The sequence below is a fragment of the Pipistrellus kuhlii genome, unplaced genomic scaffold (assembly GCF_014108245.1).
Source record: "Pipistrellus kuhlii isolate mPipKuh1 unplaced genomic scaffold, mPipKuh1.p scaffold_m20_p_13, whole genome shotgun sequence".
Taxonomy (NCBI): domain Eukaryota; kingdom Metazoa; phylum Chordata; class Mammalia; order Chiroptera; family Vespertilionidae; genus Pipistrellus; species Pipistrellus kuhlii.
This window is the reverse complement of record NW_023425438.1, coordinates 26,172,943-26,197,260: the sequence shown is the minus strand read 5'-3', so window position 1 is coordinate 26,197,260 and position 24,318 is coordinate 26,172,943. Positions and strand designations below refer to the sequence as shown.

At 38.9% G+C, this 24,318-nt stretch overlaps 1 protein-coding gene and 1 long non-coding RNA gene across 2 annotated transcripts; both read right to left on the bottom strand.

Moving 5' to 3' along the window:
* Positions 1–17,420: 17,420 nt before the first annotated feature.
* On the bottom strand, positions 17,421–18,980 carry LOC118717759 (F-box only protein 31-like). Its single transcript, XM_036436115.2, has one exon. The coding sequence runs from the start codon at positions 18,924–18,926 to the stop codon at positions 17,421–17,423; it is 1,506 nt and encodes a 501-aa protein (XP_036292008.1). The 5' UTR covers positions 18,927–18,980.
* Positions 18,981–20,283: 1,303 nt separating this feature from the next.
* LOC118717399 lies at positions 20,284–21,040 on the bottom strand. Its single transcript, XR_004987463.2, has 2 exons — positions 20,813–21,040; positions 20,284–20,360 (listed from the first exon to the last, which is right to left on the bottom strand). It is a non-coding gene; the product is annotated as an uncharacterized LOC118717399 (long non-coding RNA).
* Positions 21,041–24,318: the final 3,278 nt, after the last annotated feature.

Here is a 24,318-nt window from a genome sequence, read left to right as displayed (position 1 = left end):
TGGTCAAGAGGGAGCTCTAACATTATTCATCAATGAACTTGCTTTTGTAAATGTGAATTCTTTTTTTGTTTGTTTTACCTTCTCATTTTTATTACACTGAAATTAGAAAAAGCCTCTTTTTACCAGTTTATGATCATTTTATTATGAACCTGCAGTAATGTTTATTATATTTACAAATCTCTAAGTGAAATTTTTAAAACCATTTTCCTCTTCTAATCTCTCCCATCCTTCCTTCTTAGAACTACACAAAACATTTCAACCACTCCCAAATTTCCTCTTGTAATACCCTAAATGATTCTGAAATATTTTGTTATTCCCTAAACACCACCCTAAAGACAAATCATTGGACTCCAGGCTCTTTACACTGCCAAGTTGAACAGAGTTCAAATGTTCTATCTAACCAAACACTAACTTATAACAAAGACACATATAGTAGACTAGAGGCCTGGTACACGAAACTTGTGCACTGGGGAGTGGGAAGGAGGATGTCCCTCAGCCCAGCCTGCATCCTCTCGAATCTGGGACCCTTTGGGGGATGTCCAACTGCTGGTTTAGGCTGATCCCTGGACTGTTGGTTCCTAACCACTCGCCTGCCTGGCTGCCTGATTGCCCCTAACTGCTTCTGCCTGCCAGCCTGATAGCCCCCTAACCACTCCCCTGCTGGCCCAATCATCCCCAACTTCCCTCCCCTGCCAGCCATCTTGTGGCAATGTGGGGGTGGTCATCTTGTGATGATGTGGGGGTAGCCATGTTGTGACAACATGGGGGTGGCCACCTTGTGATGACATGAGGGCAGCCATCTTATGGTGGCCATCTTGTGACTATGTGGATGTGATCATCTTGTGATGACATGGGATAGCCATCTTGTGACAAAGTGGGACAGCTATCATGTGATGACATGGTGGTGGCCATCTTGTGATAACATAGGGGTGGCCATCTTGTGACACAAGGGCATGACAGTCAATTTGCACATTACCTCTTTATTATATAGGATGATGGACAAGATATTCCTAAAATACCAAGGCAACAGGAAAAAAAATCTGTGTCATCGAAAGGTCCTCCCAGAACTTCTTGTAATCTGGAATAATTATTTTTATCAAAAATTCTGTAAACTAATTATAGCACACATGTGCATAGCCATATAACTAGTAATGTAAGTCAACTTCCATTTTAGAAATGTATAGCTGAAGATTTCTCACATTCAAAATAATAAATGTTTCAAAATTTATGATTGTTTCTCTGTTTTACATATTGGAATATATATAAGGACTTGAGAGGAAAAGAAGACAAGAAAAATTATCTTAGCATGGTAAAATTTTTAAAAAGTACAAATCATTTAAAAATAAATCTTGCCTTTTAAATTAACCATTCCACATGATGATATGAATATGAAAACAGAACACAAAAAAGGCATTTTTTGAGAAAGATATGGAACCTACTAGGATTTCTTTTTATGTTAAGAAATATATATATACCCCCCCAAAAAACAGTTTTCAGAATGACCAAAACATAGCCAGGCACCACTTCCGCTAGAAGCTTCACCAAAGGGCATACTTATCCTGACCTCAGAGTTTTTATTCCAGAGCCAGTTTTTGCCCAAGTTTACTGAGAGTTTTGCTAAGCTTTAAGCCAATCTCACCTAGGAAAAATGTAAAGTTTAAGTTCTTTTGCTTATTTTCAGAATCATATGAATGTAAAAGTAAACAGTGTAAAGTCACATAAAAATGATTGAATTTAAGTTTTTAAAAACTATAATATCTTAAAGACAAAGATTATTTCCCCCATCACTATTGTATTACTTGCATCTCAAATAATGCATAGCACATAGCAGATACTTAACAAATCCAGTATTTGTATTAATAACTAAAAAATATCACATGACCCATGTGGCAATCCTAAAAATCTTCCTATGGCCCTGTAGTTTTCAAAGGTTTCATTCACAATTCCCCCACTGGCTCTTTTAGTTCACTAGTCATAAAGCCACATAACTAGAAAGGAAAGAAATTCCAAAGACAGGAAAGCAGTCTGCCCTGTCCATCAAAAAGGAGGATGGGAAGTTACCTTTGCACTTTCTCATCTTACATATATATGAGAAAAATGAAGCCTAAGCTAGCTCACAGGTTAGGTGACTTAGCTTTGATTATTCAGCTAAGATTTTCCAAGTGCTTCCTATTGTTATTTCCTACTAAAGGCCCGATGCATGGATTCGTGCACCAGCGGGGTCCCTTGTCCTGGCCTGCACCCTCTCGCGATCCAAAACCCCTCAGGGGATGTTAGAGAGGTGGTCTCAGACAGATCCATGCAGGCCAGGTCAAGGGACTTTCAGATAGATAGATAGATAGATAGATAGATAGATAGATAGATAGATAGATAGATAATCTTTCCCTGAAGTGAATTCCCACTGCTTCCCCGCAAAGAAGTATTTGTGGACTTGAGGATTTAAATTCTTAAACTCTTCTCAGAAATCTCAAGTGACTTCTCTTAGGGTATGGTGGAAAGGGCCTCTAGTTTTAATATAATCCAATAACCAGGAGTTTTGCTCAACTGAAAAGTATATATTTACTACCTGCAAGTAGTAAGGACCTGCAAGGTCCTTGCTTTCGGGGGAAGGTCCTTTGGCTCATCTGAAAACTTGAAATGTTTTATTAATCTTACTATTGCATTAATAGCTCCAGGTGGAGAAAAATAACATTTTTCCTCCAAGTATGGAGACAGAGATGGGGGGAAAACCCTAATTTGGCCACAAGAGGGCAGCTACATTTCTTCCTTGATCTCTACAGTTCTAAACTATGACAACCCGGGCATTTTAGATTCAGCCTGCCATAAAAATCCCTGATAGCACCTTTTAAATAAATCTTTAATATGTCACAAAACATTCTCTCATGGTGGTTCTTGGGATTTTTTTAAATTTAGTTTTATTTTTTTTAATATATTTTTATTGATTTTGTACAGAGAGGAAGGGAGAGAGTTAGAGAGCTGGAAACATCGATGAGAGAGTAATCGATCAGCTGCCTCTTGCACACCCCCCACTGGGGATATGCCCGCAACCAAGGTACATGCCCTTGACCGGAATCGAACCCGGGACCTCTCAGTCCCCAAGCCGATGCTCTATCCATTGAGCCAAACCGGTTTCGGCTTAAATTTAGTTTTAAATTATTTTCCAACTTCTTTCCAATTTTAGAGAGCCCTTTTTTAGAACTCTAGCCAAGATTACCATCTACAAATATCTTTGGAGTCCAATAAATCATTAGGTTAATTTGGAAACTCACAGAAAATGTATTATTTTAATTATGTTTGACCCCAGATAAAAATAAATACAGTAATGATCATCTGATTCTGCCACACTTAATAAAGCTTACTCTTAGCACTTTACAGGATTTGCCAAATATTTGTCTCATCTCATAGCCTTTATTTGTCTTTGATATCCTGAAATTTTTCAAGTCAAAATTTATTGTAGAGTTTTATCACTGAGATAAACAGTGGAAGGTCTGCAAACAAAAAAATCTGAGATTAGTGATAGCTAAATTCCATATCCTTACAGTTCTATAAAAACATAAGGTCAAATTTATTTCTTTTTTGGTTTTTAGGTAAATAGAGCTGGGAGTTAATTTTTAAAGTAAATGCTAGTTGTGTGTATTTTACTCACTAGTAATTGATAGGTAGTTTGAATGTTTTCTACTTTTTTTGTAGTTTTTGAAGATTTACATATTTCCTTCAATTTTTTTGTGGGCCTTCCCCTAAAATATTCTATTTAAAATCGCAATCTTCTCCTCACCCCCACATGCCTGTTCTTATTCCCTGCTGCATTTTTCTCTTTAGCATTTATCAACATCTGACATACTTTACGTGTTACTTGGTTTCTGTTAGTCTCCTCCACAAATACCCCTGCCCCAAGCAGAACAAAAGCCGGATGGCAAAGAGAATTTTGTCTGTTTTGTTTATTGCCATGTTCTCAGAGCTTGGAAGAGTACTTACCATTTCATAGGAACTCAATTCATCGGTAAGATCACAAAAATTGGGTCATTTTTACTAGAAACTAATATTTTTAAATCTATAGTATTGCTAATTTACTTGAGTACATTTAAGGAAACCTCCTTAAAATAGATAATAACCTACTCAATCAGAATTGATGTATATTTAAGCAAGTATCAGCAGTTCCTGATTGTTGAGGGGAGTAACAGCTCTTGGATGTTCAAACCCAGCTGGGTTCTGTTTCTCAGAAGTCAATCAAATCTGAACTAATCTCAGTGAATATGGTTCTCCCAACATTGTCACAGCATCACATGAGCAAAGAAGTGGCATAAGGAAAACAGCAGTGACTTAGCAAAAAGGAGTTCAAAGTCTAGTTCTGCTTCTGCCAGGAGTTACATAATCTACTTAAACCATTAGTGCCTAATGTGCTTTAAAAAAAAAATGGGGGTATAACACTACCTCTGCCTATATCAAATAATTTTGGGGTTACATGATATAGTGAAATGTGAAAGTATTTTGGTAAGTATGGAGTATTTTTTCAAGTGCAAGATGTCATTGAAATCAGGGTTTCTTGTTTTCTGCTATGTAGTGCCACCATTTGGTATGGCCAGTAGACTATATTTAATGACTAATGGACAGTCATAGGCTGGATGCAATTCTATTGGTCAAGAGGCATTTGTCAGGCCCTTCTTAGAACCCAGTCCCCAGACCTTCTTCTCATCATAGCTGGGTTTACTCGACCCTGGAATCTCTGTCCTATCCTGTCTTATCTCTGTCTCTAGGATAATCCAGGATAAATCCTGATCAGAAACGGAGGCATTTAAGGGAGCTCTAGGCCCATAACAAAGAATTCACCCTGATCATTTGCACCAATGCTGGCATCTAGGCATGTTCCTTCTTCTCCTACTAAAAACCAGATCAAGAATTCACCTCCTCTTGGAAGCATTTTCACAACAGGTATTTTTCTTCATCTGCCCAGGATGCTATAACAAAATACTTTGGACTGGGCGGCTTAGAAACAATGAAAGCTTATTTTTCATAGTTCTGGAGACTGGAAAGTCCAAGGTAAAGATTTAGTATCCAGGAAGAGCCCAATTTCAGTTTCACAAATGTGAAAGCTAACTGTTTGCCTGATCTGTTTCTGGCTACCTTATCCTGTGGACACCATGTGCCACTTGCTACTTTGTACTTCCCTAGAATGTCTGGAGTGGGTCTGTATCCTCAAGGCCTGCCTCACTTTGTTCCTATTGCAGCTCATGGCTTATCCCAGGCAATACAACCCTAACTGTAGTTCATTGAAAGGATGCTGTTTAGTCATGTCTATTATGGGCAGAGCCCTGAAAGCATACAAAATAGTGTCAGCAGTCCCCAACTTAAAAAAAAAAAATGTTATGTTTCAAAGTTTGTAAACAGGTTCTCTAGCTTTTGGGAATGCACTTCACAAGCCATCACAAATAATTAATCTATTTTAATAGGCATTCCTTCAAAAATATTCATTGAGCTATCTCCTTACTTTGTACAAGTCACTGAGTTTGGAACAGGAGAAATAAAGAAATTAGACTCTGTTTCTCTCCTCCAGAAGTTCACAGAATAACGAAGGAGACAGTGTTAGAAGCAAATAATACATGTGTGATGCAGCATGTATAAACATAGAGGACTGTCGACTGTACAGCAAGGACAGGAAAAAAGAGGTACCCTCTGCCTGGGAGGATCAGGAAGGTTCCACAGAGACATTCCTGCTGAGGCCTGAAGAATGAGGAAGTGTACACCAGGCAGATGAGTGGAGAAGGGTGTTCCTGGTATGTGATTGTCAGGCTGCCAAACCAACACCCAAGCACCAATTTAACCCCTGAGGTAGCTCTGCCAATGCTGTAGTACTGTCAGAGACAGAAAGGGAGTAGGTTTTTGTAGGCTGGCCTGGGAAAACTTGTTTCTGTTAAGAGATTAGTTTTAAAACCTCAATAAAACAGAATTGGCCCCAGGCTCATGCCCACATTCATGCACCACTACCTACTACCGCTCATCATTTGGGGCAAAGAAGAAAAATAAGTCAGTGACAAAAGGAGCAATTCTTGCACTTTTGCTTCCTTGCAAAACACTAACTGATCCTGTGAATGCAAGGTCATGAGTAAGGCTTGTTAGGGACTGCACACACTAGACAGGCCCACACCCGAGGAGCTTAACAGCTAGCTGTATAGACAAGACTCACGCTTATAAAGAAACTAACAGCCCAAGGCAGTAGCTTCCAAAAGAATGACACATACAATAAGTGCTATATTCCTAGCCATCGCTACTTTCTTCAGAGAATAATGCGGTGTAGCCCACTGAAGGTCTGTTGATGACATAAGGTTGTATTCTGAATTTTACAGGGCAACATCCACCAAGTTCTGTAAATACAAATAAACTTTTCTCTCAGAGGTATTAGGTTAAGTCAACTCTGGAGAGACTCTGGGGAGCCTAATTAATGGGAAATTTGTTTTACTCAATACGGGAAACACATCAACACTGAATAGGTATGAGAAAGAATTTCCCACCAGCCAGAGCTGTCCAAATTAGAAAGAACCTCCTTGGGAGGTAATACGTTTCCCGTCAGGCTAGATAATTACTTGGCAGTGGTTTTGTAGGGGTGACTCAAGCCCTCAATGACCAGTAGGCTCCCTTCCAAGCCTGTGATTGCGTGAACTTCTACAACTTCCCCTTGATCGCACCAGAGATGAATCTGGAAGTCCACACTATGAACTGTTACATGTTGAAGATTACCCATGAGTTAGGCTCATTCAGGGTACCAGGGCTCAATGTGGATGGTGGTGGGCAAGTAGAGAGAATGAGAATATATAACTTCTACCAAGAGCCTGGCCAAACTCCTGGGGTCAGAGGGTCTCAGAGAGCCCCATGATGCCAAGATTCATTAGTACTCAGGATAGTAGCTGTGAGACAAAGGGCTCCCAAAGATGAAGACTAAATAAAGAACTAAAATGTAGCCTCTTGAAGAGATATTAGGGTTCTAGAGTATTTTGAAAGGCCCGCCTGATGCTGGCTTTCCTGGTCCCCACTCTGAGGAGCCTTCGTGCACATTAAAACATTAAAATTCGCCTAAACTGGTTTGGTTCAGTGGTAGAGCGTCGGTCTGAGGACTGCTAGGTCCCAGGTTTGATTCCGGTCAAGGGCATGTACATTGGTTGCGGGCACATCCCCTATAGGGGGTGTGCAAGAGTCAGCTGGTCGATGTTTCTCTCTCATCGACGTTTCTAGCTCTCTATCTCTCTCCCTTCCTCCTCTCTGTAAAATATCAATAAAATATATATTTTTTTAAAAAACATTAAAATTCTTGGGAACCTCCAAGCAAAGGTGTTGTCAAAAATATACCCAAGAATACAGCATTTCCAAAGTGAAACAAGCAAGGGGTAAACAAAGCAGAGTTATGCAGGAATCCTAAGTAAAATATGTAGTTGCAGAATGATGACTTTAAAATAGAGGCAACAGTATGAAAGGCCTGGACAACTAAGAAACAAGCCGTATAAAATTCTGGCATCATGCAATTCATCAGAACAGATTGCAAAGGATGAAATTCACTGAGCTCCAGGTTTCCTGAATCAGAAACAAGGTTGCTGTGTTGATGCAAACAGGTTGGCTAACACGCTGTCAAGTAAGAGAAAGAGCTCACATTTGGATCTCTATTTAACCAATTCCTGGCTCTGTGACTGAAACAATTTACTGCTATGAGTTTCAAAAAGAGGCTGAATTAGAAAATGTTCATCAAGTGCCTTCCAACTTTAATATCCATAATTCCAACACACAAAGGAGGATGTCTTAAAGTAGAAGAAAACAGTTATCAAACAGGTCATCCCAAAAAACATGCTGGAAGAAACTAAATAAAGCAGAAGCCTTGATTCCTGAATTTTCATCTGTGGCTTCTCTTTTTTTAAATCCTTTTTGGACTAAATGGTGATTTAAGTAGTTAAGCCAAATGAATGAAAGTAAAACCAGTATCCCACACACCAGCAACATTCTCAGTTTTGTGGGAAAAGAAAGCAAATATGTGCTATTTGATCATGTAGGAAAACTCAATCTACAAAGCTCCCATAGACAAAGTCCCATGAAATCAACAGAGGTTCTACCCAGTGCCCAGGGAAACCCATCAAGGGCAGCCAAATTATTTCTTTAAAAAAAAAATTTATCAACTTAACATTACAAATCATTTGCTAGTCTCAAGAGAATCACCTCGTATTGCAAAACTTGATAATTACTGATTCATGACTGATTTAGAAAAACATCGGCTTAAGTATTCAGGCCAGAGTACTGCTGCTGACCGCAACGCTGGCAGGAAACCTGCCCTTTCTTTCATCGTTCCTTTCATGAGTGTTTAACATTCTACAAAATCTAGCTTTCAGCATATTAATAGTGGTCTGATTTTTCCAAACATTGGGAATACATAACATACCAGTTCCATGTTATCAAGCACCTATATTTTCTCTGACTTTCAAAGATCACTAGCTAGAAACCCAGGAAGCTGTAAAAAAGTGATTCCAGAAAGTAAACTTGGTAAGACATGGATTGCTTTCTGTAAAATATCAGATCTCAGACTTTTTGAAAGGACTTGACAAACAAAAATATCTCTTCTATAAATTGACACTACGTTTTGTATAAACTAGCAGGGCAAATGGAAATAATGTTTTGAGCAGACCTTACACTCCACCAGCTGCACATGCCTACATTAGGGTAGTGCAGGCTTCTTTCATAATAAGCTCTGCTGAACAACCACTTCATTCAGCGAGCAGCTAACAAGCACATGAGAATATGTTCATCTGTACATGCCTCTGGGAAGAGGTTGTCTGTAAGGATATGTGAATCTATCTGCAGAGCGAAATTGTTTTTCTGCTTAAAATTAAGAAGTTAACAATATTTTCCTTTCTGCAGAGGAATGACAGAGAAATTCAAGCCAAAATGCTGTCCCACAGATTGAAGAGATTGCCTTTCAAGCCATATCAAATTTTCTTTTCAGATCTTTCCTTTTTTGAGATTCTGCTTTCCAAGTAAAATGCTTTTGTTAGTGAAAGGCGAACCCTTGTCATCAACTTAATTTCTACTACCAGCCCTTTAATGCATGTATCACAGAAATATCTGAATCATAGGTCTATTCACTAAGACACGTCAGCAGTGTTTTGAAAAAGTCAAGTTTTTAAAGAGTGGAAAATTTAAGTAAACATTTTTAGTAGGGGTGTGGTAAATAGGTACTCTTATAGATTGCTGATAAGCAAGTTGGTAGAATTTTGTTACAAGCAACTTGACAGTATAAAGTTTTAAATGTTTATACCCTGGATCCAAAAATTCCATTTTAGGGAAGTTATTCTTAAAAAAATCTAAACTAACATAGAGTTTTGCGCACAAAGATATTTATTGCAGTATTATTTGTAATAGAAAAACATAGGGCGTACTAAATATAGAGAAATGGCTAAAAAAATATTAATGTAACCTCAATAAAATGCTATGTAGCTATGAGAAATGTTTGTGAACTTTGGTAATAACATGAAAATGTTTATATTATAATATTAAATTAAAAAAAAAACAGAAGACAAACACATAGATACACACACATACCTAACATTTGCCTTTAACTGTGCTTGTGAAAATAAACAATAAATTTCTACATATAAAAATAAAATAAAAGGACTGCCCAGCCAGTGTGGCTCAGTGGTTGAGCATTGACCTATGAACCAGGAGGTCACTATCAGGGCACATGCCTAGGTTGCAGATTCAATCCCCATTAGAGGGTATGCAGGAGGCAGCAAATCAATGATTCTCTCTCATCATTGATATTTCTATCTTTCCCTCTCCCTTCTTCTGTGAAATCATTAAAAATATATTTTTTAAAAAGAAATAAATAAAAGGAAATATTGAGTAATTCTTTCCTTTTTCACAGTTTTTATGTTTTCCAAAGAGCTCCTTAAGGAAATATTTTAAATAAAACAAGAGGAATTCTAACATGACAGATTAGAATTGATATTCAATATTTCTGACCAAAATTAGATTAGACTGAGGGAGACCAGATGTGAGGAAAGGATTTTGGTGTCATTAGTATGTATGGAATGAATTCATAATTAATTCATTTAATAAATAGGTATAAAAATTGACTGTGAGAGGGAGAAAGGGAATCTTAGAAGTCATAGTCAAACCAAGAGAATCATCTAGTCCACATTATGCAGCAGCAGCAGGGAGAATGAACCCTGGGGAGACTGAGGTGTAATTTAAGAACTGGAATAATATAGCAGCAGAGAATTTATGGGAAGAGAAACTTTCAACAAGGGAGAGAAGATCAGAAATGTTAATGCTGCAGAGGTGCAGGGAGGTCAAACCAAATGAGGAGAGGGAAAAGGCACTGAATTAAGCCAGTTAAAGGCTAATTGGGAAGCTAAAGAAAGAAATCAAATCTTAGAGGGTGAATAGTGAGGAAAAGGAGGCCATGAGTACAAAGGAAGATGAGAAAGGGCAGCAGGTTAGACCTAGAATTACTTGTCTTTTTTATTTATTTTTTTATGTGTTTATTGATGTTAGAAAGAGAGGAAGGGAGGGGGAGAGAAACATCTATCAGTTGCCTCCTGAACGCACTCTGGCCTGGGATTGAACTCACATTTTGCATACATGCCCTGACCAGGAACAGAACCCGCAACCTTTTGGTGCACAACAAGACTCTCAACCAACTGAGCTACACACGCCAGGGCTAGGGTCACTTGTACTTTACGAAATAGGGAAGACCAGTGTGAGTTTGGAGGCAAAAGGAAGAAAGTCCAACCTTGACTGAGAGAAGATTCAAGAAGTAGAAATAGCCAGAACCATCCTGACCCCTGTCTGCTTCCAACAATCAGAGGCTAACCACATACATACCTGCACCTCAAACTGTTTTTACCTTTGGGACCCTTTTGCGAAACCACCCTTAGACACAAATCACCTCTTCTAGTCAAACCATGCTTACACTACTTCACACATATGCTCACATGGCTCTTTCCTCCATCTGGGGCTGTTCCTTCTCCGCCTCTTTCATGGGTCCTCCTCTGTACCCTGAAGCCAGGGTCTCCAGTGTCCTTGTATCAGTCTCCTAGGACTTCAATAACAAAGTGACACGAACTAAAAGAACATATATATTTTTTCATTATTTTGGAGACTAGAAGTCTGAAATCAAGTTGTTGTCAGGGTCATGCCCACTGTGAAGGTTCTCTAGAGGAAGTCCATCCTTATCTCATCCTAGCTTCTGGTCATTCCTGGCAATCCTTGACATTCTAATCTCTGTCTCTCTCTTCACATGGCCTTTTCCACTGTCTGTGCTTCTGTATTCCCTTGTTAGAAGGATACCTGGGCCCACCCTAATCCAGAATGGCTTCATCTTAGCTAACTATTTCTGCAAAGACCCTATTTACAAATAAGGTTACATTCTGAGGTTCCAGGTTGACCTGAATTGTGTGTGTGTGGAGAGACACTATTAAACCCAGTATAATCCTCATCCTTTCCTCAGAGAGTGGCCATTCCACTGTGGTGTCATCTACCTCTCAATTCATCTACTCTCTGCTCATGACTCTGAAATCTGTATTCCCAGCCTCAAGCTAAACTACACTCTCCAAACCCATATTTCCTATGGCTCACTGGACATAGTTGAGTGAGAAATCCAGAGGCCCTTTAGGCAAAACATGTCCGTTTCAAGAAGAGAGCTCATGGTGCTTCCTGTGGTTTCTGTTTTAATTCATGATAAATCCATCTCATCTCCCAAGTGAATTACCTTGGCATTATCTTCAACTTTCTTTTCTTCCTAATCATTTTCCATCACCTCTAAACAGACTATAGATATATAGATTCCATCTCACAAACCTCACTCAAATTTGACCTCTTCTTTCCACCTCTATTGCTAAGGCCTGTAGGTTCTCAGCCTTTTCTTAAACTATTTAGGCAACAAAAAGTCTCAATTCAGTAAAATATTAAAGAGCACCTACCATGCGATGGTGCTGGGCCTACCAAGAAGGATTAAACACAACCTTGTCCTAATGTAGCTTTCAGTTTCAGCTGGTCTCTCTGCCACCAGTGTTAGTGCATTTTCTAATTAGAAATTAAATCTGATAATGTTATGCTATGGCTTATAACTCTCTTTGGACTCCTTTTTTCCTAATCATAAAAGACATTTCATAACCTGCCTCCTCATGTATCACCCCCTCAGCCCTACTCGCCAGTCACTGCCTTGGTGAGCTTCTTGCTCTTGGCTTATCCATGGCAAGGAGGAGTGTTTTCTTTGCCCTATTGTGCTTTTCTCCCTTCTATGTCATGGCAAACCCTTACCTACCTATAAAATGATGTAAGAAAGTGGTCTAGTTTTTTTTTTTCTTCTTTTTTTTGTTGCATGTAACAGTCTAATTTTCCCCAACACCATTTATTGAATAGTCTGTCTTTATCCCATTGTATGTTCTTGCCTCCTTTGTCAAATTTTAATTGACCATATAGGTGTGGGTTTATTTCTGGTCTTTCTATTCTGTTCCATTGATCTATATGTCTTTTTTTATGTTAGTATCATGCTGTTTTGATTACTATGGCCTTGTGATATAGTTTGATGTCAGGTAACATGATTCCTCCAACTTTGCTCTTCTTTCTCAAGATTGCTGTGGCTAATCAAGATCTTTTGTGGTTCCATATAAATTTCTGGATTATTTGTTCTAGTTCTGAGAAATAAATTATTGGTATTTTGATAGGAATTGTGTTGAATCTATAGATTTCTTTGGGTGGAATGAGCATTTTAACAATGTTAATTCTTCCTATTCATGAGCATGGCATATGAAGTAAGAGGTGATCCCACTGGTTAAATTAGGTAAATATCTATCCTCTATTGATACTCAACCCTTATCAGGAGCACTTGCTGTTTATATTGCTTATTTTTACATTTAGTCATATGCTGTCTTATGTTGATATTTAATTGCTGAATGCTCACATATGAGTATCATCACTTCGTTCAGACTGTAAGTCAGTCATCACATCTTAAGGTTTTATACCCCACAATGTATATGGCACAGTAGCAAGGAAAAAGCAAAAGTATTTAATTGTTGAAAGGCCATTTTATCAATGTCAATGTCTCTATAACCAAACTCAGAGTCTAAAAATCACTAAATATGTGCATTTCATATTCTCTATTGTACTTTTTAGGGTATACTTACAGCTTCAAAATGACTGCAGGAGGGGAAAAACCATTGTTTTACTTAAAATTAGTTATTAAATGTTAAAAAATTGGTTGTTACCATATTCAATTGAGAAGGCATGGAGAGATTTAGTGTAAAGAGTAATAACAAATAGATATTGTCATCAGCATTTTTCTAGAAAGATAATTTTTTAAAAGTCACTTGAGAAAGAGGCCTATCTTTATAGTGGCCTAGGAGGGAACATCAAATTAAGCTAAAGCCCAATCTCTCCATTAGAGAAAATTGAAAACAACAGAAGAAAATCTCCCAGGATTTATATATATATATATGGAGATTAATCAGGATTTCTTTAGGTTGAACTAAATCATCATGTAGCATCTCTAATTTAAAAACAACATTTTAAAAGTAAGATGAACCTTCCCCTGCTGGTTCCTGCTATTTCCTTAAATCCTTTCATTTAATGACTATAACTCTACCCATAGATAGCAGGGATCCAATGAAGGTTGAACAATTACTGAGTTGTCATGGGATTATAAAGATACACTATTTGGATAATTTAAATTAAAAAATTACTCTCCTTTATCTCCAGAGTGGTTTTGAGGACCTGGTTATTCGATAATTTGGCAGAACTACAACTCATATTTATCAGAATAGACATTTTAAATGTGCTTCTAACACCAGAAAATTATTTCAAACTGTTTTCAACATGTTCAGTGATGAAATGATGGAAGGCAAAATATCATCCCAGTTAAAAAGTAAGTTTGCTGCTATTTTTACTATGTTGGTTAGCTAGCTCCTTTTAACTCTTGGGTCAAAGTTTTTGGATATTAAAACAAATAAATTGACTTTGTTTTTTCAAGCATGAATGATATGCTTAATGAGCCTCAGAGAACAGAGGTTACTCATTCTGGTTATGTTTTACTTTCTTGCAAACACATACTCAACATTCAATTGAACTTCCTCCAAGTGATTTTTAAGTATTAAAGGTTAACACAGCCCTCCTTTTTTAAGGATATTTTGAGCAACTGTTGTGAAACAAAATGCAAATTATTTTTAAAAAGCTGATGTTAAATTTAAAAGGCACTAGTCAAGAAATCACCCAAAGTTTAAGCTTATATAAAAACAATAAAAAATAAAAAATAAATAAAAAACTAAAATTACTGATGGGTAAGCACCTCATAATGTTGAACAGGAAAAACATTCAGAACTCTTGACAACGGGTTCAAATTTCCTGACCTGCCGGACAACCTTCCCTATCCATGTCTTTCCTAGATTCCATCAGGCCCTGTTTACTCTCTGCAATAAACTGCCATTTATCTAGAATGCAACCAACCAGAAACTTAAAATAAACAGGACAATGTTTTTCTATGCTCCCTTTTCAGTTAATTTACAGGTGTATAGTGAATGCCTACCACATTCCTAACAGTATGTATCATTTGCCATTGGCATATGAAATATGTCACAAGTGTTGATTTGAATTGTGTAACTTCTTTTTTATGAGGAAAAAAAATAATAAATACCAAGCTTTCAGAAATATAGTCTATAAGGCAACTTCCAACACATCAAAAGGATAATTCTGATTCAATCTCTGTCTTGTTCATGTATCGATATAACCATAACAAATACACTGATGGTAAGAGAAAAACCTTATAAAATATGAAAGCTCCAAAGAGAGTAGAATCTATCCCAGATACTTTTAGTTTTTAATGTATTATAGTATTTGACTTTTTTAGTGTAACTAATAAGTTATATGTCCTATTAATAAAAATAACCTATTATCCCATATAGTAAATAAAGGAGAATTTGAATCTCTTCTTATTCTATGCAAGACCCAGCATAGATTTTGAAGGTTCAACAAATAATTGCTGAATGATTGAGATTGTGTGCATAATGCAAATTCCCTGTTATTCCCACCCAGGTCCGTGGACATGTGAGCTATGAGTTGCAATTAGAAGTTTAATTTTCTCAGTCAGTAAATTTCTGTTTGCATGGAAATAATTCTACAGATACAAGGAAGCTTGACTAGAAACCAGAATTTAATCTATAAAGAAGAGTCTAATATTCTTCCATGGAGATTTTACATGCACCTTTCTTTTCACCCTAATTGCTCACATCCATGGAGAAATAATGGTTCATTTTTCCCTTCCAAATTAATGCATGTCTGTTTCTAATTCTCTACTAGACCACCAATAATTGTGTCACACCAGGAAATTCAATATATACAAGATTCTGATTATAAAAAAACAGAAAGATTATATACATGGAATCAGCAAAATGTTTTGTCTCCATAGGGTTTCCTGTTTTATTGCCCTATATTAGAGTATCCTGAGAATTTTTAAGAAAAAAGATATCTACCAAAGCAGGTAGTGGCAAATAAAACCAAGGAATTAAAAGTCCTGCCTTTTTCCAAGAGTACAAAGACAAGTAAGAAGTTCTATCCAGTGATGTCAGTCAGGTGTTAAAGTCCCCTACTATTATTATTATTATGCTGTTGATCTCTTCCTTTAAGTCATCCATAAGATTTTTTTTAATATATATTTGGGTGCTCCTAGACTTGGTGCATATGTTTACCAGGCTTATATTCTCTTTTTGTGTCAATCCTCAATCCTTTTAGTGTTATGAAGTGGCCTTCATTGTCTCTTGTTATATGGCCTTCAATTTGAAGTCTATTTTGTCAGATATCAGGATTGCTACTTCAGCTTTTTTTCATTTCCATTTGCAGGGAAAAAATTTTTCATCTCTTCACTTTCATCCTGTGTTGAGTCTTTTGTCCTGAGATGGGTCTCTTATTGACAGCATGTATATGGGTCATGTTTTATTATCCATTCAGCTACCCTATGTCCTTTGATTGAAGTATTTAAGTTATTTACATTTAAGAGATATTTTTAAAAACAGAAAATCATTTATTTTCATAATTGATTTTCCATATGAAGCACGATTATAACTTCTATTCAAACACAACCATTTTTATGGGTGATATTGACTTCAACTTTTATTATTTCATATTTTTATTTTTTGGCAAATTACTTTGATGTTGGGACAAGTTAACTATCTGAGAAAATATTAGATTTCTATTTCTCATGTTTTATCAAGATAAATTCTAAATAACATATTTAAATGTTACAAAATGAAAATATATAAGGATATTTGAAAACTCTAAGTAAAGCAAGACTTCCTAAGTTTAACACAAAAACAAAACCCATATAAGGGAATGTTGATAGATTTGACTACATCAAAATTGTAAATTTCTAGGTGTATAATTCCATATATTCAATATATGGTGTACACCAAGAACCAAAAAATCATGAATGTTTTTAGAAAACATTTTATAAAAATATTTTAGATGGCAAGAAAATAAAGGAATTCTTTAGAAGAAAAAACGACTTAAAAGGTGGAATCCAGAAAGGTACTCAAGCACTGGGGACATTTGCTAATATTTGCTGATTTCTGGCACTTTGTAGGTTTCAATGAGGAAAGAAAAGACAACCCAATAGAAAAATGGTCAAAAGACATGAAAAGGCATTCCTTAGATAAGCACTCACAAATGATGCTCACCTCATCAATAATCAGCAAAATGTAAAAGAAAACCACAAGATATCAATTTACAGCCACCAGTGATTTTAAAGTTTAATATAAAATGTTACAATATTACAGCAATAATGTGGAACAATAGATGCTTTTAAACACTAATGGTGGGAGTATAAAATGGTACAAGCACCTTTATTTTTTGTTAATCCTCACCAGAGGATATTTTTTCATTGATTTTCAGAGGTGAAGGGAGGGAGATAATGAGAAACATCTATGTGAGAGAGACACATCAAGTGATTGGTTGCCAACCACACCCACCCCAAACAGAGCCAGAAATTGAGCCTGCAACCTCAGCATGTTCCCTTGAAGAGAATGGAACCCTGGGACGCTTCATGTCACAGGCCAATGCTCTATCCACTGAGCCAAATAAACTAGGACAGTGTGGCACTTTATTATTTACTTAATAACAGCTTTATTGAGATATAATTCACATACTATAAACTCCACCCTTTAAAATGTACAATTCAGTGGTTTTTATTATTATTATTATTATTATTATTATTATTATTATATTTGATATATTACTTTTTAAACAGACATTTTAAACCAAGAAGGGGAGTAATCTGGTCAGAAGGTCAAATCTCCAAAATGCGTTCAAGCTGCTCTACCTCTGAAGCAGCTACTCCCTGCTGCCTGCCCCTGGGCAAGGGAGGGGCCGTCAGGGGATCAGTACTGAATCTTCTTGAGCATCTCCTAGAAGGCCTCCGCATTCCCATGGTTGACCTGGGCTCTGCAGTACAGGCTGAAATATTTAAGCTCCAGCCAGATGAACCCGAAGTGGTCCTCATCGAACAGAATGAAGACTCCAGGAAGGCGCTGGGGATTGGCAAAGCCATAGTTGGCAACAATGCCCACGCCATAGAAACACATCCTGCAGGTTCGGGGGTAGTTCTGGTTACTTGATCTCACGCAGGCAGGCAGGACAAACTGGACAGGCTGCGCCTTCAAAGCTGCAGCCCCGGACTCACCAACACTGGGCTGGACAGGGCTCTGCCAACCACGGCCCTCGCCGTCCTCAGTCCTGTCTTCTTGCTGCTGCTGCTGCTCCTGAATAACCTGCTCATGAACCTCCTGGACGATGCTAAAGAGCTGGTTGAAGTCGCGGAAGATCTCGACATGGAGCGGCTGGATGCGGTGCATGAGGTCGATCTCTATCAGCTGCTGCCCGGCAGGGACCCTGAGGTCACCCGTGATCTTCGTGACCCTGGCATGCTTCCCATGGAAGCTGAGCATGACAATCGCTAGGCCGTAGGTATCGTGGGTGCCTCTGAAGAGGCCGGGCCTGATGAGGTCGTCCGGGTGGCTCTGCGGGAGGTAGATGCGGTGGTAGTCATACTGTTGGTAGACGAACTTCCTCAGGATGAAATGCAGCCTGTCCTCCTGGAAAATGTCCTGCACTACCTGCACCCATTCTTCCCTCAGCCACCTTCCTATATCCTCTGGGCTCCAATCAGAGATGCGGTGGTAGTCCATCTGGCTGCACTCGGTGGAGAACCTCTCCTTCTGAATCTGCATGTTGCAACTGTGGGGCCCTCTGTCACCGTTCAGGCACTCCACCGCGATCGACTTCCTATCTGTCAGGCGAATTCTAAACACGGGACTGAATCTCAATGGATCATCCAGTTGGGCGTCAAGGGAAGGCAGGTACATCCAACCAATAATGTGTAAGCCGTCCGCCACTACATCCAGCAGTCCTCCATAGGGCCCGCTAACCGGCTGCCACAACCCAAAAATGTTTCTGCATGGGTGGAGCAGTTTCGCATAGACCTCCCGACAAGACGTACCCATCATCTCGAGGTTCTGCAAGTTTTCACAAGCGCCAAACTCCTCCTGGCAGCGCCGCCTCCAGATGCTGTCGGTGTACAGGATGTGGTGGAATCTGGTGCAGGTCTGCGCCAGGCTGGCCAGGTCGGTGCCGGGGAGCGAGGCAAAGATCTCCATTAGCAGCTCGCAGGGCAGGTCCTGCAGCGAGCAGCAGCGTGGGGATGGCGGGGGCGACGTGGGGCTCGCGATCCCTCCATCCCCAGCACAGGGCCACGCTGCAGCGCCCTCGGCCTGGAGGTGCTCCTCTTCTGGGGCCAGGGCCGGGGCTGGCTTGCTGTCGGCTGCCACAGTCTCAGCTGGGCCCTGGCCCTCCTGGCGACACCGGCATCCTCGCGAAAGGCCCACGCCACAGAGGCAAGCGCACTCCTTCTCCATGCCTGTCCGAGTCACAGCCAACTGAGCACCGGCCTCCACAGCCCGGCTTTAAATTGGCACCGATAGGTGCCTCGTTAGCGCAGTAGGTAGCGCGTCAGTCTCATAAATTGGCACCGACCCGCCCAGCCACGCCCACTCAGAGAGAAGCGAATTGTAGGACTTTAAACACTCCCAAAATCCATTCCCACTCACAGTCGCCTCCCTGTCCGACCCTTGCCCTAGCCCCAGGCAGTCGCTAATCTGATTCTGTATGGATATGCCTCCAGGGGTATGCCTTTCGGGAACATTTTACATAAATGCAGCTGTAATATCTGGTCTTTTGTGACTGGTTTCTTTCACTTAGCATAACATTTTAAAGTTTTATGTATGTCATAGCATACCCTGTCATAGCATAACATTTCTTCATGTTGACGAATGATATTCTAAGCGTATGGGTATGCCACAGTTTGTTTACCCATTTATCAGTTGATGAATATTTTGGGTTGTTTCCCGTTTGGGGCTCTTACGAATAATGCTGCTATGAACACTGTGTACCAGTTTTTGTGTGAACACGTTTCCATTTCTCTTGGGTATGTAGCCAGAAGTGGGTATGTTGAGGAACTGTCTAAAATGTTTTCCAATGTGGCCCCGCTATTTTACATTTCCACCAGCAAGGTATGAGGAATCCAATTTCTCTACATTTTCATTAATGCTTCTCCCCTCTACCTCCCCCCCCCCCAATATTATAGCCGTCCTAGTGAGTGTTGAGCGGTATTTTATTATAGTTTAGAGCAGAGTTCTTGACTGTAGGTTGAGTTGACCTTGAACTTCATACAGGAAAGCTCTTCTATCCTCAGCCTTCACCCAACCGCAGCCAGATCTCTCAGGCCCCTGCACTGTGAGCAAAGATGGACTCGAGTTCTTCACTTTCAGTTGACCTCAGTTCTTCACTTTCAAGTGACTAATCTTACTAGTTCCTTGGGTGAATGGATGTCCTCAAAAAAAAAAAAAAAATGTTCACAGGATCTGCCCACCATGATCATAGTTACTTTTCCTATGGACTGAGCCTGGCCCTGCCCATTCAGACAGGCTTTGGTTCTCATGTTGAGAGCAGCTAGATTCCTTCTCTCACTTTTCTGGATTCCTATCAGAGAAACACTCTCACCTTTGGAGGGTTCTCTTAGTGCCCTGAGAGGAACTTGATTTGCTTTTGTCAGGAACAGGCATTTAGGGTGGTTTATTTTATAGAGGGGTCTATGGCAGGTGGAATTTACACCCCTCTATAAAATAAACCACCCTAAATGCCTAAAATATTCTCAGCCACTCCTCTGAAGAATAGCCCTATGTTATTATTGGTATGTAACTGGGTAATGGTGTAAAGACTCTTCTTTTAGGAGCTTGTATTGATGGGATTTTGAGGGGTGGTCTTCAAAGGTACATGTGTGTTTGGTGGGTCTAGGACATTGGTCGGCAAACTCATTAGTCAACAGAGCCAAATATCAGCAGTACAATGATTGAAATTTCTTTTTTTTAATTATTATATATATATTTCTTTTATTGATTTTTGTACAGAGAGGAAGGGAGAGAGATAGAGAGTTAGAAACATCAATGAGAGAGCCATCGATCAGCTGCCTCTTGCACACCCCCTACTGGGGATATGCCCGCAACCAAGGTACATGCCCTTGACCGGAATCGAACCCGGGGCCCTTCAGTCCCCAAGCCGATGCTCTATCCATTGAGCCAAACCGGTCCCGGCTGAAATTTCTTTTGAGAGACAAATTTTTTAAACTTAAACTATATAGGGAAGTACATTGTTATTAACTTAATTAGGGTATTCCTAAGCTGGCCTTTGCTAAAAACAAGAAGCCAAAGAGCTGCATGTGGCTCGCAAGCCGCAGTTTGTCGACCACTGATCCAGGAGAACCTAGGAATGTGAGTGCAGCTGGTGTATGTAGCTAGGAGGGCTTGATCGGCTACTGAAGCAGTTCAATCATCTTTTCTCTCCCAGGATTGAGAGAACCAGAGACACCACCACCCTAGGAAGAAATCTGTGAAGGAAGATTATAGGCAAGTCAATAGATCAAAGGAGAGATAGAGGCCTGCTGCTATTGTTAGGGGCCAAAAAAAAAAAAAAGAATATTGGGGACTAGCTGTGGTTATGGGAAATATTACCGGAAATGGTGCTCTGTTAACCATGATTGCCTTGTGTTGGCTAAAGAAAGGACATTCTGACCTGGCTGGGAGTTGCATGCCCCCAAGATTGGGAGTCTATATTGAACCAGGAAGTCACCCTTGGAATTTGGCCCATTTTCTTCAAGAAAAGCCTATTACCATGAAAAGATTAACAAGCTTATTGCCCAAACAATGGAGTTCCACCCCAGCCTCCTACTTCCCCATGCCTGTAATCTCTACTTTTCCATACCTAAAATCTCTATTTCCCCACGTAATCCTTTTTTATCCAATACTAGGGGCCCAGTACACTAATTCGTGTACCTTGAAAGGAACTGTGGATAATGGGGGAATAAGGACACATATGTAATAACTTAATCAATAAAGAAATTAAAAAAAAAAAAAGAAAGGAACTGTGGGCCACTAGGCTACAGTGGGCACAGGGGCAGGTCTCCGCCCATCCTCCGTGCTCCCGCCCAATCCCTCCAGCAGTGCCCTGTCACCTGTCTGCTGGCAGCCCCGCTTCCGACGCTGCCAACCACACGACAGCTTGGAGCTATTGGTTGGGACTGACACCATCAATAGGTGTGAGCAGGGCGGGCACCATCAGTGGGTGTGAGTGCAGCTGCTGCCACGATCACTCCTCAGGAGCAGGGGGAGGTGAGAAGCCCTCAGGGATGATTGGGGGTTGGCAGCTACCTCTCATACCCAATGTGGCACCAAGTGGTCAGACCATATAAGATTCAACCCTGTCTCTGGTTCAAGTAGTGACCAGCAGCCCGGATTCTTTGATTGTCTGGTTACACTATCCTGAGCCCTTTCCTATGCTGTTCCATCTGTTTATACAGCTCTCCCACTCCACCCAAACCTCTACCATTGCCCTGGGCCTCACCTACTAATGGCACATGATCTGGGTCAAGAAGCATCCTCTGAAGCCACAGGTCTGGCCAAGTGCCTCTCCCTGGTACTTCCAAAGCACCTTGGGCTTAAGTGCCCATCAGTAAATGAGTGACTAAAAAAGTTGTGATACACTTATACCATGGGATACTGTGCAGCAGTAAAAAAAAAAAAAAAAAAAAAAAAAAAGAGAGAGAGAACAATCTCTTACCCTTTGAGACAGCATGGAGGTACCTGGAGAGTATCATGCTAAGTGAAAAAAGCAGTCAGAGAAAGACAAGTGTCACATAATTTCCTACAATCACTTTACATTTGGCACAGTGGCTGCAACCAGAGTGTATCCCACCAGCAATGCACTAGGGGTCCCTTTTCTCCATAACCTCACTAATACTTATCATTTGCTGATTTGTTGATGATAGGCCATTCTGACAGGTGTGAGGTGATACTTCATTGTTTTGATTTGCATCTCTCAGATGATTAGTGAATTTGAGCATTTTTTTCATATGTCTCTTGACCTTCTGTATGTCCACTTTGGAAATTAACCCCTTATCAGAAATCAACAAAAGGAAAAGAAAGCTCTATTGTTGATTTCTTTTGCTGTGCAAACGCTTTTTATTCTGATGTAGACCCATTTATTTATTTTCTACTTCGTTTTCTTTGCTCTAAGAGATGTAACGGTAACATATTGCTACTATAGATGTCTAAGATTTTGCTGTGTATGGTTTCTTCTAAGATTTTTATGGTTTCAAAAAAAATATTTTTATGGTTTCATGATTTACATTTGAGTCTTTCATCCATTTCAGCTTATTTTTGTGTATAGTATAAGTTGGTGGTTTAGTTTTATTTTTTGCATGTATCCGTCCAATTTTTCCAACACTATTTATTGAAGAGACTGTCTTTACTCCATTATATGTTCTTGCCCCCTTTGTCAAATATTAATGGAATTTCCTCAAAAAATTAAAAATGGGACTCCCATTTGACCCAGTGATCTCAATTCTAGGAATATATCCTAAGAAACCCAAAACACCAATCAGAAAGGATATATGCACCCATATGTTCATAACAGCACAATTTACAACAACTAAGATTTGTAAACAGCCCAAGTGCCCATCAGCAGATGAGTGGATAAAAAACTGTGGTACATTTACACAATGGAACACTATGCAAATGTAAAAAAGAAGGAACTCTTACCATTTGCAACAGCATGAATGGACCTAAAGAGTATTATCGTAAGTGAAATAAGCCAGTCAGAGAAAGATAAGTATCACATGATCTCATTCATATGTGGAATCTAATGAACAAAATAAACTGATGAGCAAAATAAAAGCATGGAACAGACTGATGAATTTCAGAGGGAAGGGGGACAGGCAGAGCTTACAATAGAGAGACATACACCAGGGAGAATATATGTATTCTCCATGGTCACAGACAATAGTGTGCTGAAGGCCTGGGATGGGCAGATGCACAGTGAAAGAAGTTCATTGGGGGGAGAGGGGAGGGGGAGAGAACATCTGCAATACTTTCAACAATAAGTATAAATTTTAAAAAATAATGCATTATAAAAATAAATAAATAATCATTTGTCTTTTTTTCCAACAGAAAACATGCCTACCCTATGACCCAAAATTGTAATAGTGAGAATACACTTTTTACACATACGCACAAGGAGATATGTACAAGAAGATTTAAGGTAGCATTTTTGTGTGTAAAATGCTACCTTAAATTGGAAACAACAGAAGAGTGAATAAATAAATTATGATATGGTAATAGAATAGAATACCATACATGACTTAAAAAGGATGTTTTAACATTAATGGTTCTCAATGGATAATGTTTAGTTTTAAAAAATAAAAAGAAGTCACAAAAATTTTTTTAAAGTATAATTCTAGTTATCTATAGTCCAAAAATATAAAAAATAAATAATACTGTTTAAGAATTGTCTATATATGATAAAACTATAAAGACAATAAGAACAAAAGTAATGAAATTGATTACTTCTGGAAAAAATGTGATATGATAGGAACTCAAACAAGCTTCAAAAGTTTGGGAAATATACTATTCTTCAACTGGGATGTGAATATAGAATCATTTGCTTAATGATTATTATTATTTAAAGGATACATATATGGAATTAACATATTCACTTGTACAAATTATATATTTAATTATTAAAATAAAAACTAAAGGTTTAAATTATATATAAAAATATCAAAACATTAAAAGGCAAGGGACAAAGTAAAAAATATTTTATCAAATCTAAGAGACAGTTATTACATTTTTTTTTTATAAATTGGATTGCTTTCAAAACAATACCTTTCCAGTTAACTGTGTTTTGGGTTTTTTTAAT